Source organism: Stenella coeruleoalba (assembly GCF_951394435.1).
Source record: "Stenella coeruleoalba genome assembly, chromosome: 8".
NCBI lineage: Eukaryota > Metazoa > Chordata > Mammalia > Artiodactyla > Delphinidae > Stenella > Stenella coeruleoalba.
This window is the reverse complement of record NC_137154.1, coordinates 90,105,723-90,119,974: the sequence shown is the minus strand read 5'-3', so window position 1 is coordinate 90,119,974 and position 14,252 is coordinate 90,105,723. Positions and strand designations below refer to the sequence as shown.

Below are 14,252 nucleotides of genomic sequence, written 5' to 3'. Positions count from 1 at the left end.
GCCCTCTTGGGCCCCAGGTCTTTGGAGCCTGGCACTAGGCTTGGGGAGAGGTAGAAGGTGAGGTAAAGGGCGAGCAAAGGGCTCCCCACCCCGGCTCTACTGCCTGCTATCGAGCCCACCTACTGCCCAGCAGAAAGCCTGGCTGCAATTCCCACTATATGGCCTCTGCCAAATGAAGCACAAACTTCACTACATCACCCCCCTGACAGGACAGGGAGGGGCTGGAGTGAAACGCTGGGCGGCTTCAGCCCCTAATCTAATCACTGGCATGGGTCATTTCAATTCCGGAGTGTGCTGGGGGCGTGGCAGCTCCCCAAAGCCTCCATGCTGGTGCTCAGCTAATTGCGAATCTCTTACTGTCTCCCAGGTGAATAACTCAGGACTAAGAGCTTCTGGTTGCTGAGATGGAGTGTGAGCTGGGGAACTGGACAGGGCAACACCTGAGATGGGCCCCAGGGCACAGATGGGGTTGCAGGGAGGGAAGCACAGCCTTCCTGGAGGGGACACAGGGACTGTTGTCCCTGCCCTGGGGTGACCACCCACCATCTGGGAACTGGTCTTAAAACCCAAGACCTAGAAACAGACTCACAGACATAGAGATCAGACTTGTGATTGCCAAGGGGGAGGGGGAGAGGGATGCACTGGGAGTTTTGGGTTGGCAGGTGCAAACTATTACATTTGCAGTGGATAAACAACAAGGTCCTACCGTAGAGCACAGGGAACTATATCCAATCTCCTGGGATAAATCATAATGGAAAAGAAAATATTAAAAAAAAGAAAGTCTATATATGTATAACTGAGTCACTTTGCTGTACAGCGGAGATTGGTACAACATTGTAAATCAACTATACTTTGATTTAAAAAAAAAAAAAGAAAGAAAGAAAGAAAAAAAAGCAAAACCCAAGACCTGAAGTTTTCTGGAACCTCAGAGCCACAGGGTAGGGTAAAAATTTAAGTTCCACCCCTTCCTACTAACCTTGTCTTTAGATATATAATTAGATCCCTGAGGAGTGAGAGGGCCCGGGAAGCCTCCGGGCTTTACCGAGGGGAGAGCTAATGCCTTCGGGCAGCTTCAGGCTGGCTGCCTGCAGGGCGGTTCTTTGGTTCCTTTATGGGTCTGGCCCATAGAGGCTTCAAGCTGGACCCCGGGAGACTGGCTGAGTCATGGAGATGTAAGAGGCGAGGGGCTCAGTATCCTTAACCACACAGCTCCTCTCCTCTAGTACAACTGGAGAAGGAGGTGGGGATGTCTTGGGAGGAAAGTGAGACCTCTACCATCGAATTATTGGCCATCCAACAGGGTGCAGAGACTGTGGGAGATTGTGGCAGCAGCCCTTGGAAGTTTTTCTGGTTATAATGACAAATAGAGGGCTGCCTGTCTAGCCAGGGGTTGTGCATAACTAACTCTTTATTCTAGATGTTAGTGAAGTCCCCAGAACTGGAGCTGAGATTTCTTGGTGAGTGCTGAAACTACCTGAGATTCTGGGAAATAGCAGATGGTAGGAGCATTCACAGCTGGGAAAATCCCATTTTTGCTCTGCTCCTCAGTTGCCTTCCTCTATGAAATGGGAATCATGAAAGGTATAAACACTTGGAGAGGCTGAGCCAATGCTGCTCTGTAAGTAAGGGCTGCTGGTGCCCTATCTTCGTCCCACTGCAGAGGGACACTATTCCAGGAGGAGGGCTCTAAGTGCCATTCGCTAATGATAGCTTTGCTTCAGGCCCTGACCCAGGGCTTAGAATGAGTCCCTGGCTGCCACGTTGACATCAGGGCCACTTGGCACTTGGACAGAGGAGGTCCACACACTGGGGCCTGGCTTAGCAGCCAGGCTTCACTCGTGAAGGCCTGCTGACATAGAGAGGCTGGGAGAGATTCCCTAGGGAGAAAGCCAAGGTGAGCTGCATGGGAAGTGAAATGGGAAGTCCCTTGGGCAGCACCCACCCCCACCCCTCGCCCGGCCCGCAGCCCAAGTCCCTGACAAGGAGGCATATGGTGGCTTCAGCCCTTGGCCTTTGGATTCTGGAATAAAGGCCCTTCTGGGGTATCCAGTCCATAAATGGATTCTGATAGAGGTAGCTGGAAGAGGACCTCACAGCAAAGACTAAAGAATGGAATCCGTCTGTTGATAGCAGGCAGGTGTTTTTATTTCACAATATATGATTTACTTTTCCAAGTATTCTTAAATACATTGCTTCATTCTGAGCCTCAAAATTCTGTGATATGGGTAGAATAAGTATAAGCAGCCCCGATGTCAAATAGTAAGCTGAAGCTCTGAGAGGTCAGTCTCAAGGTCCCCTGGCAAGGTAGTGATGGAGCCAGGAGCAAAGTCAGGTGGTGGAAAGGAAGGAGCCTCTGTAGTGGGGACCTCACCGCAGATCTTTTCCTTTTCTAATAACCGAGACAGTGAAGAAAGATTTGGGATCAATTTAGAGGCTAACTGAGCAGGTCGAGGCAGAGGAGACCAGGAGCAGGAAGTAGGAAGCGAGGAGGGAAACAGGTGGACGTTTGCATGGACACTTCCTGTTCACAAACTTCTTACACTCCTCATTTCATTAACAGCAGCAGCGGAATTTCATGGACAATTGGCGTTGAGCATTAACTGGGAGGTAATGAGAGGGAGGATGCGGTAAAGGCTGTTTGAATTTAAATTCTTTTCCTTTGGGGGGATGGGGGGGCAGATTTTTTTAAAGGCAATTTTAGTGCTGGAAAAAGTTCCTAGCAAACAGCAGTCCTCTGCAAGCAGTGTTAGGAGTAATGCCTTACCCTCAGCCCACGGTGTTCTTCTACCCACCAAATTCTGGTGCTTGCCCTGAGTGAGGGATGCTGAGGGACTGGGTGTCTGACCCTGGGCAGATTCAGTCCCTCAGACTTGGGGAAACACACTGGTAGATGGTAGAAATGTGTCTACCATCAGCCACGAGCTAGAATGAGTTTCTCTGCAATAGTTATGGCAGAATCACCATGAAAAAAAACTCTGTATGGACCTGGGCAGAGATGAGGATGACCTAGAAATAGAAAACAAGATTTCTGTTTTAGGAGTGTGTGATCTATTTGACAAGTGATACACACACACACAGAGCCATGAAACATTCAAGGGGAGAAGGATAGGAGATAATGTAAGTCTGAAGTTAGAGGAGAGGGGACAGAGTCATAGGGTGATCAGGTGGTAAGGGTGGGGGAGGAAGGCTGTTTTTTGAGCCAGGTCTTAGACAGGGACCTACAGATTGGTGAAACAGAAGAAGACTGTGCCAAGAAATAGAGGCTTAGATGGAAATGAACCCCTTCCTGAGCAGGATGGTAGGCAGGCTGGCTTGGCTAGATTGAAGGTTCTGTAATAGAAAGCAATGAGAAATGAAGAAAGTTAAATATAAGGGGAGGGAAACTTTGTGGAAGGCATGAATTCTAATCTTAGGATTCAGGTTATGAGGCCACAGGAACTGCCATAAGATAGGATAATCAGTACAGAATTGGCTACTGAGGAGAATGAACCAGAAGTTGATTAGTTACCCAAGTGCAAGGTGATCAGGGCTCTTCTATCTGGACAGATGGCTGTGGGCACAGATGGGGAGCTAAGGGGCCATTGGGACTCTGATGGCTAATTTTCTGTGTCAACTTGGCTGGGCCACAGATATTTGTTCAAACATTATTCTTGGTGTTTCTGTGAAGGTATCTCTTAAATGTTTAAAGTCTTTAAACCAGTAGACTTTGAGTAAAACAGATTGTCCTCCAGAACGTGGGTGGGCTTCATCCAATCATTTGAAGGTCCTAATAGAAAAAGACCAACCTCTCCAGAAGAGAAAATCCAGCCAGCAGACTGCCTATGAACACAAACTGCAATTCCTTCCTGAGTCTCTAGCCTGCCAGAATACCCTACAGATTATGGATTTGCCAAGCCTCCACAATCATGTGAGTGTTATGGGCTGAATTGTGTCCCCCAAGAATTCATATGTTGAAGTCCTAACCCCCAATATGTCACAGTGGGACTGTATTTAGAAACAGGGCCTTTAAAGAAGTAGTTAGGGTTACATGAGCTCATAAGGTGGGCCCTGGTCCAGTGTGACTAGTGTCCTTAGAAGAAGAGGAAATTTGGACACATATGTGTCCAGAAGAGAACCACAGGAAGAAGGCAGCTATCTACAAGCCAGGGAGAGAGGCCTCAGAAGAAACCAACCTTACCAACACCTTGATCTTGGACTTCCAGCCTGCAGAACTATGAGAGAATCAATCTCTGTTTAAGCCACCCAGTCTGTGGTATTTTGTTATGGCAGCCAGAGCAGACTAATACAAGGATAGCAGATTATAATAAACTCCTTGAACCCAAGGGCCATGCATTAAGCCTATCCCCCAGCTCAGTGCCTTACACATGGTGCGTGTTGATGAAATGTTGTGCTAGATCTGGATCCCCTCCAATAGGAATGCACTGCTGAGAAGGCACAGGGGAAGATAGACTCACCTGGGATGAAGGGAACGAGAGCTCCAGGATATAGATAAGGTGGGAACTTTGTGTTCTGGTTGGAGCAATGTTCCTTAGGGATCAAGTCAAGTGAAGAATGATCTGAAACTGACTTATTTTGTACTCTCTGGTGTGCCTAACACAAGGCCTAGGACCTAATCAATACTCAATACAAGTTTTGTTGAACGACCGACTGAATAAGTGACCAAGACAGGACTGGGAGATGGAGTGCTCTTACACCTTTTAAAAAACCACTTAAACACACATGTATGCTTTCATGTGCTAGAAATTTTCTGAAAGAGGTTGCTAACGGTGGTTACTTCTGGGGAGTGAAGTGGGTAAGAGGCCAGGATTACTTTTCACTGGATACCTCGTACTGTTTATGCATTTTCATCATGAATGCATTACTCCTGGGTCATTCAATAGCTAATTCGATGATGTGCATCCCTGGGCTGAATGAAAAGAGGCAACGGGGGCTGGAGAACATTTTACCCCATCATTTGTCCCCTTCCAATATCCCCACAAAAACTTTTCAGCCTTCCCCAAGTGCCATGCAAATACATTGATGGAGACCAGCAAACTTGGGTCTTCATAAGCCACTCCACAGCACCCAGAGGGAGCACAGGGTGATGGTGTAGAACCCCAGCACAACAAGATAGCTTTGGAAGAGCAATCGGTCAAAGCGCTCCAGGAGGGCCAGCCACCCAGCCTCCTGTCGGTCCGCCTGGTCCTGGGTCTGGAAGTAGCTGCTGATACGTTGAAGCTGGGACCAGACTTCCCTCAGGGTCCATGGCTGGGCCTGGTGCTCCTGACAGATGGGGGACTCTACATGAGAGGAAGACACTCTAGGTGAGCCAGGGGCTACCAAGGCTCCCCCAGCCTTCCCATTGAAGCCGATGGCCTCAACCTTCAAGAAAGGTGGTGGGCAAAACTGGGCAGTGGGTTAGTTAGGATTGGGGACCCTCTCCCTACCTGCTGAGGGGAGGCAAGACTGCGCTGAAGGAACCCCTGGAGAACACAGCAAGTAGGGTGCTTGTGTAAGTAGGGTGTCGAGGCTACATCTATCCGGGAGATTTTTCTGAGCTAGCAGCCAGCCCACATTGACTTAGAGCTTCAGGGGCTGGAATGGTTCTTTTTTTTTTTTAATTGAGGTATAATTGACATATTATGTTAGTTTCAAGCGTACAACATAATGATTCAATGTTTGTATACACTGTGAAATGATCACCACAATAAGCCTAGGTAACTTCCATCACCACACAGTTACAAATTTTTGTTCTTGTGATGAGAACTTTTGGAATGTACTCTCTCGGCAACTTTCAAGGATACAGTGAAAATATGGACTGCTTCATGACTTTGCATGTCATCCTTGCACAGGGGCCATGCTAACCTCTGTATCATTCCAGTGTTAGTATATGTGTTGCCAAAGGGAACACTGGGATGATTTGTATACTTTTGCACATTAAGCGATCAGATCCCACATGTATACAAACCATTTGTGTGTGTGTGTGTGCACGCGTGCACACGCACACACTCTGCTATTCTGGAGTCAATGGCTCCAAACTGGAAAATAAAACAAGCTAAGGGGACTGAGGCCCTGATCTCTAGGCTGACATGTGGCTTCCTGGCAAGCCATCAGGAGACGGTCTTCAGTCTCCAGGGAGGTAATGTAATATGCAGGGCAGAGGTTAAGAAGCAGGTGTTTCCATTTTTTCATACAGCTGACTCAAGACGGCCTGGTACTCCACCCATGGGAACTAAGGCTGAGGGTGATAAAGCAGAACCAGGCAGGGACCTCAAGGCTTCTCACAAACCTGTTACCCCAGTGAGCTGGGCCCAGGAATCCATTCTAGACCCTTCTGCATCGGTGTCCCCTCGAAAGCACAAGAAGGTCCACTCCCGCTGGCTGCACTGCTCATCATGGAGGAATTTGACCAACAGGATGGACTTGCATAAGCTGAGGACCAAGAAGGCCATGCAGACCGTGAAGAAGACCCCTGAGGGAAGGAGCCAATGGAGGTGGAGTTAGCAGGGGTCCCTGGGCCTCTTCCTTCCCCATCTGAAAGGCAACATCAGATCTTGGACAGAAGTAATGCAAGACAGGTACCTAGAGACCCCGGAGCTGCTTACCAATTAGAGGCGTGGTCACTGCACTCTTCGGCACCTCATCAGACATGTTAAGCCTGAAGACGGTGTAGCCCACCAGCACGCTGCTCTTGAACACAATCCTGGCGTGGCAGGTGGGCGGGAGATAGAAGCTCCCCAGGTCCACGAGCATTAGGAAGATGCTGGGAATCAGCAGGCTCACAACATAGACCAGTGGGCGCCTGCGAATCACCACCTGGACAGGGATGAGGAATCTGTTGCCAAGAGGGTCTAAGCCAATGGACAAATGTTTGGCCAAAGAACACTTAGCCAAGAACACTTTCTGCCGTCCCAACATTTCTGCATAATAAGAAAAGTCTATGTAGTTTAGAATAGGAGATTATCTTGTGGTTTAGAAAATAGAAAAAAATCCTTTAAGCTTTTACATAGAACTAATATTAATATTATTAATCATTATAAGAAGAAGCTACCATTTATTTAGCACTTGCTCTATGCCAGGCACTGGAATAAGTGTTTCATATGATTTGTCTTATTTAATCCTCACAACAGCTCTGAGGGCTGCTCTGAGGGCTGAGTATTATTATTATTATTTTTTAACGATTTTATTGGAGTATAATTGCTTTACAATGGTGTGTTAGTTTCTGCTTTATAACGAAGTGAATCAGTTATACATATACATATATCCCCATATCTCTTCCCTCTTGCGTCTCCCTCCCTCCCACCCTCCCTATCCCACCCTTCTAGCTGGTCACATAGCACCGAGCTGATCTCCCTGTGCTATGTGACTGCTATGTGACTGCTATTTTACATTTGGTAGTGTATACATGTCCATATATACACTACCACTCTCTCACAGGGCTGGGTATTATTATATCCATTTTACAAACCGGGAAACTGAGGTTCCTAGAGATTAAATTGCTTGTCCAAATTCACATAACTGGTGAGTGAGAAACTGTTTTAAAACCAGGTCTTACACCAGAATCTTTCTTTTTAAACCATTTAGTTTGCAATATATTGTATTGGTTTTGGTTTAGTCTCTCTTCTTACCCGAGATGCAAACACCTTAGTACCTGTGTATCTGTCAGAGTCTTGTTAGGAACAAATAACACAGTTAAACTAAGAAAGTTGAGGAGGGCTTGACAAGGTGTGGGCAGGACATAGAGAAACAACAAGGAAGAGGACAGTGCCCCAGGGATTCGGGGGACTGCGTCAGCTGTTCCTACCCTTAGGCCTGAAGGGACCAAAGACCGGGAATGTGGTTGGAACTTGAGGGGACAGAAAGCTGGTTGGACTTGTGGCTTCCTTGTAGGAGCACAGCCAGCTGGCAGAAACACCGTGGGGTGGGGAGAAATGGAGAGATAAATGCCCCACTCACTCTCCCCCCTCCTTCCAATCTCCTGCCACTGCCTCCCCTGCTGCTACTGGCCAAACATGACCAGGAGTCCCAACTCTACAGGCCGTAGACCAGCCTCCAGGAGCAAAAGTAGATGTGAGGTGGGGGCACCTGCAGATACCCAGCAGGGCCTGCTGCACGGCTGGGCAGAGAGCTGCTGAGCAGGTTTCTTAGCTGGGAATTTAAGACTCATAAAATTACAATGATTGCTGTTGCCATTTTGTTATACCTAGCTTCTCTGGGATGGGAATAGGAGATGTCTGTAATGAACACAAAATCTATTCTCATCCTTCCTGGAGAGAAACTATGATATGACAGGGCTGTTTCCCCCATCAGACACTTACTGCTTTGCAATGACCGTTTGAGGGTGAAAATGGCATTTTTTAATCCTTCATAGGGCCAGAAATAATACCTATCTTACAGTGGGTGTTCGATAAATGTTTACTGAACAAATGAATGTTCTGAGCCACGTTGCTGTTAGATTTGGAAAAAAATAATGTCTGAAATCTCCCATTGCTCTGATTCATCAAACAGCTGAACGATTTCTACGTGTCAGATAGTGTGCTAGATACTCTTTCACATGGGATGTGAGTTATTTGCTCTTCACTGTCAGTTTGTTGGGACGTAATAGAGCATCCCCACTTTATAGATCTTTAAAAATAAAGCTCAGCCCCCTAGGTAAGCTGAGTAAGTGGCAGAGCTGGGATGTGCTCCCACATCTTCTGGTTCCAAGCGCTGTGCTCTTTCCCATACAGCCTACTCTTGGTCTGATCAGACCTCTGAGCTGAGTTCAGGGTCTTCTCTCTCACCTCTGCCTCCGTCTCCGGATGAGGATCACATAGACGGGAGCCAGGGCAGAGACCAGGGAAAGAGCAGAAGGTGGTGGGCGAAGAGCCTGGCTGGGTGAGACCAGATGTCACCTTGCTGGTGAGAGCAGGGCCTCCCCAGCCTTTGGGTCTGGAAGCGTGTCCTGACTCAGTGGAGTTCTGCAGACCAGAGCCATTCGGCGTATTGTAGTCGGGCTGTTGTCTTTCACACGAGACATAACTGGCTGCAAATATCTAAACCAGAGTGACACTCACTGCTTTGCAATCATTTGGTTAAAATACATTTTTACCCAAGTGCAGTCAACAAGGAAAACCATGACCTGTCATCAACCTGCACCTTTCTACTCCCTTCGTTGTGCTGTGACAGACATAGCCGTGTTTGGAGGCGCAGGGGGAAGGGAGTCAAGGGGCCAGAGTCCACAGGGGCTCTTGTGTTGTGAGCCCCACCTGGGCTGTTGGTGATCTAGCCATATGGGGAGATGGGGGCGACCAAGCCTGCTGTTTCTGGAGGGTAGAAGTGGGAAGACCCCCAGAGACTTCATGGTGGATGTTACATAAAGGAGATGAAAGGAATAAGAATACCACCCTAAAGAAAAGTACCAGTAGGCATGTTGGTTAAGCAGAAAGAGCCCAGACTTAGAGTCAAAGGAACAGCAGAGTTCCTAAGCTTCTCAATTTGATGTGCTGGTTCAAGTGATTCTGGATGGTATCGAACCTCTCCTTGCCTTGGTTTTTCCCTTTTTAGAAAAGGAGTTTACTTTTGCCTTGCCAAGCACCTTGGGTACAATTGAGATTAGCTGTTGTACTCTGTAAATAAAGTTCCCATGTAAATAGCGCATGCCGAGATGACTCTTCTCCACCCAGAGGCTGATACAGAAAGTGAGTGGAAATCTGGGACAGAACCAAAGATGGGCAGTGTGGCTCCTTAGGGTCCCTGGTTCCTAGGAAAGTGCAGTTTCACCAAACCTCATGTTCCCCAAGGTGCCAGGGGAGAGGCGTGTCAAGAGGTAAGAGGCTGAGAGGCACGCCAGCTTCATGCAGTCACGAGGAGCCGGGCACTGAGATGGGCCCATGCTTGGCTTTGTGCCATTTTGAGATTCTTAATAATTTTTAAGCAAGGGACCCTGCATTTTCACTTTGCAGGAGGCCCCAAAAAGTATGTAGCCTGTCCTGTTGTGACGATACTCCTCACTGGCTATCAACAATAGCTGAAAGTAAACAGGTAGGTACAAGGGTGGACAATTAGCTTGGGCTGTGACATAAAGCAGAAGGCTCTATGTCTATGTTTGGCTTGTAAAATCGTGAAACTAGGCAGACCCTCCAGAACTACCTTAGCCATTTTTCTGCCTTTTAGCAGGGATGTTCCAATTCCTAAGACAGATCAAATAGTTCCTACAGTTTTGGTTTTCTTCAAGCACAAAGGACCCACCTTTTTCTTTAAGTTGATCTGGGGGCAATGTTACCTATGGACTAGACTAATTTTCTCTACAAGCCCAGTACAGCCTAAAGAAACTCTAATTTTATCCCACAGTTTTCAGAAATGTTTTGTTTTCATGATCTCCTTTGATCCTCAAAGCCCTCTGTCCCCCTACTCAAGAAACATGAATTGAGCATGAACAGAGTATCAGGCACTATCCTAAATGATAGAGTTAGAACTGGTGACAGGACAAGTCTCTACTCTTGCCCCCCAAACCCCCAACCCACGTCTTATGGGATCAGGAACCAGATTCCGATGGTTAGATATTTCACAAGTCTGCAGATCGAAGTTTGCCCCAGAATGGACCATACCCAGGGTCTATTCTTGATTTGATGACAAGATTTGGGACTTTCTGAGTTAATGTTTAGGTGATATTCTGGTCTTAGAATTAGTACTGGAATGGGTTAAGACATTTGGGGATGTTGGGATAGGGCGTCTATATTTTGCACATGGGACAGACATGAATTTGGGGGAGTCAGAGGGTGGCAGATGGTACTGGGTTGAATAATGCCCCCCAAAATCTGTGTCTTTCCAGAAGCTCAGGATATGACCTAATTTGGAAATGGGATCATTGCAGATGAAATTAGTTAAGGTGAGGTCATATGGAATAGAGTGGGCCCTTAACCCAATGTGACTGATGTCCTTGTAAGAAGAAGAAAAAATGGATCTCCTTTGTATCCATTCAAAGGATAATGCCACGTAAGGATGGAGGCAGACATTGGAGTGATATGTCTACAAGCCAAGGAAAGCCAAAGATTGCTAGCAACCACCAAAAGCTAAGGGAGAGGCATGGAGCAGTCTCTCCCTCAGAGTGCCCAGAAGGAACCAACCCTGCCAACACCTTGATGTCAGATTTCTGACCTCCAGAACTGTGAGAGAAGAAATTTCTATTGTTTTAAAGTGGTCCTTTGTGACAGCAGCTCTAAGAAACTAATACAGGCGACTTGGCCGGTAACACACAGTGGCAGGATGCCACAGACTGGACTGGAATATTACTGCTTATCTTTAGTTGTGTGTCACCATCATACAGGATTAGGCACAGAGTTTCTGGAGTCAAGTCCAGGCTCCACCAGCCACCCTATAACCTTGGTTAAGATACTTAACTTCTCTACACCCCAATTCAAACACCTGTAAACATGTGGATCCTTAGCGGCTGCATCTCACAGAGATGTGAGGGTTACAGTATGACCTCTTAAAACAGTGCCTGGTTTGGAGTTAGTGCTTGGTTTTGTGGTTACTGTTACCATGTCTCCCTGGGCAGATTTTGAGGCCTGTGATAGGAACCAAGAGACTTGTTTTATTCATGCTTGTGTCCTCAGTGCTCAGCATTGAGCTTGGTGCACGATAAAAACACAAAAGGTGTTCATTGAGCTGTATTACAGTCTGTTAATAATGCTGCTTTTAGCTCCAGTAGGGTGGGAGAGTGGAGTGAACCCAAAGGGGGGCTCTCATCTTAAGGTCAGTGTTCTGAGGGCTACCTCTCTGCAGGTCACGTCAGGCAGTGACCCCTGTATGCCAGGGGACGGTATGTCACCAGCTCAATGAGACACCACTCTCTGCAGAACTGCCCCTACCTAGAGCCCATCATTTCTAATGGACTAAAGGAGCTGGTGCCTTTAAATTCCACAGAAGGGGAAGAAAAAGCACTTTGGTTTCAGTCCGTATTCTCCATTAGACACCCTTCAGGTGTTAGCAATATTATGCCACAATTTCATTATCCATTAAAGCCAGGTAATAATAAGTACACAAAGGTATTTGCAGCCTATTGATGTTAATGAAAGAGATCAATCTAATTCAGAATGTGTATGTAGAGAGCTCCTTGGAGATGGAATAGGCCCCAAGGTGAGCCTCTAATTGCCTCCTTGATGGTAGACCTCACCAGTACTCAATTTTGCATGACCATCTTTATGACATAGTTGGAATTTTGACGCCCAGACTCACGCTTCATACAGAAGCCCATTCTCCTCCTCTCTCAAGCCCCTCCTAACATTCCCAATTCAGAAAGAATGGGAAAGTTGCGGCCATTTAAGTAAGATCCTTGCACAAGAGTGAGAGTTTCTTGGATCTAGACCATGGGTCGGGTTGGATTAGCAGAAAGTCCGTGATTCCAGAGTTACTTGAGTGACCCTGGAAGGGTTTCTAGGGGTCTAAATTCTCTCTCTCTATCTCTCTATCTATCATCTATCTATATATCTGTGTGTGTGTGTGTCTCTCTCTCTCCTCTCTTTATCTCTGTCTCTGGAGTGACCTAATAGAGCTTAGAAGGATCCTCTATCAAGTTTCTGAGCTGCATTCAAAGGATATCTCAATGAAATTAATCTACCCTACTCTAGAAAGGAAAATTACATCTGAAAGTGAGGGTAAACAAGGCGCCTTTCTTTCCCAGATGCCCCTCTGCATTTTTCTAGGAGTCCCCTGTGGACCTCCCAATTCTGGCCGCATGAAATTTAGTCAGTGAGAGGACATCTGTGGTCCAGCTCACTTTAGTTCCCACAACGGTCTGCCCTTTTCTATCCAACGTAAGTTCTCAAATTTTATTTCTACCGCCTCTCACTTCTACCCTCATTCTTTTTTTTTTTTTTTTTTTGCGGTACGCGGGCCTCTCACTGTTGTGGCCTCTCCCGCTGCGGAGCAACAGGCTCCGGACACGCAGGCTCAGCGGCCATGGCTTATGGGCCCAGCCGCTGCGCGGCATGTGGGATCTTCCCGGACCGGGGCACGAACCCGTGTCCCCTGCATTGGCAGGCGGACTCTCAACCACTGCGCCACCAGGGAAGCCCTACCCTCATTCTTTAACAAACAAAAAAGAAACAAAACACTACATATAGAAATCAAATGTTCACCCTGCTCTTTCTGGGAACCAGCACCTCTGGCAATGTGTTGGAGGAAACCTCCCCTCCTATGGCTGCTGGATCGGGTGCCAGGCTGCACACAGACATCCTCGTAGGCAGAGGTGCCTGTGCTCTGGGCCCCCTGCGGAATGCAGCCTGACTCCAAAGTGTCACCGGTGCCCTCTGATCATCAATACATGTCCTAGAGCTGCAGACATGATTGCACATTAGCCAGAACTAATGGGGCACCCGGAGCATTTGGTTCAGTATCAATGGCAGCATGTACATCAGGCCCAGGTTGATGACGTACTTAGAATAGATCTTTGTTCCTCCTGCCTGCCCCACCTGTTCCCTACCCCCTGCTGGGTAGCCTGGACTTGGACATAGGAGGTGATTAGATTAAGAGGGAGTTGATCCTTTGCTGTCAGGACCCTGGCAGGTCCATTGTTGGCATGGAACTGGGCTCTGAATTTCACATTATTGGCTAAAGGTCGTTGAAGGACACCAGGGTGACTTGATTGCTAAATTCAGAGTAGGATGTCTGGCACGGAGTAGGAGAACATGGGCCGACACGGTGCACATAGGGGGAATAGGGAGTCAGGGAGGCTGAACGAGGTCGAGGGGGACAAAGAACTGAACTGGAGAGTCATTCAATCTACTTGTCTTCCAAAGTTGCAGGAATGCCCCTGAGTCTGACTCCCTGCCTTACCAGACATGATCTGTGGCTCTTCCCAGGATTCTTTCCCTACTCTGTTCCAGAGGGCCAGGGTGGAAGGCAGCCTGCTAGATAACCAACCTTAACCCCCAGGGCAAAGGTCCCCAGGGAGAAGTTCCAAGAGCATGAAATCTCGCACCGATGTCCCCTCCAGCCCCACTCAGTGTAAACACTGAATGGAAAAGAAGGGTGGCAGTGAAGACAACAAACGAATGGGACCTTGGTCCCCGAGATCCAGGGAGGAGATCGTCTCCTCCCTTTAACAATCTTTTACGTCTCTGTTCATCATATTTAACATGGACTAGGACATAGAAAACCTCTTGCCAGGACTTCCCTGGTGGCGCAGTGGTTAAGAATCCGCCTGCCAATGCAGGGGACACGGGTTTGAGCCCTGGTCCGGGAAGATCCCACATGCTGCGGAGCAACTAAGCCCGTGCACGAGCCACAGC

General features: G+C 47.6%; 1 protein-coding gene across 1 annotated transcript in view; it reads right to left on the bottom strand.

Annotated features, from left to right (window-relative positions):
- Window positions 1-5,043: 5,043 nt before the first annotated feature.
- HTR3B (5-hydroxytryptamine receptor 3B) overlaps window positions 5,044-14,252 on the bottom strand; it is a gene marked incomplete at both ends in the record, with an annotated part of 34,904 nt that continues 25,695 nt past the window's right edge. Inside the window, 3 exons of the mRNA XM_079930448.1 lie at window positions 5,044-5,279; window positions 6,269-6,451; window positions 6,585-6,795. Of these exons, the coding sequence (XP_079786574.1) occupies window positions 5,044-5,279; window positions 6,269-6,451; window positions 6,585-6,795 (630 nt within the window). The remainder of the gene's footprint in view (window positions 5,280-6,268; window positions 6,452-6,584; window positions 6,796-14,252) is intronic.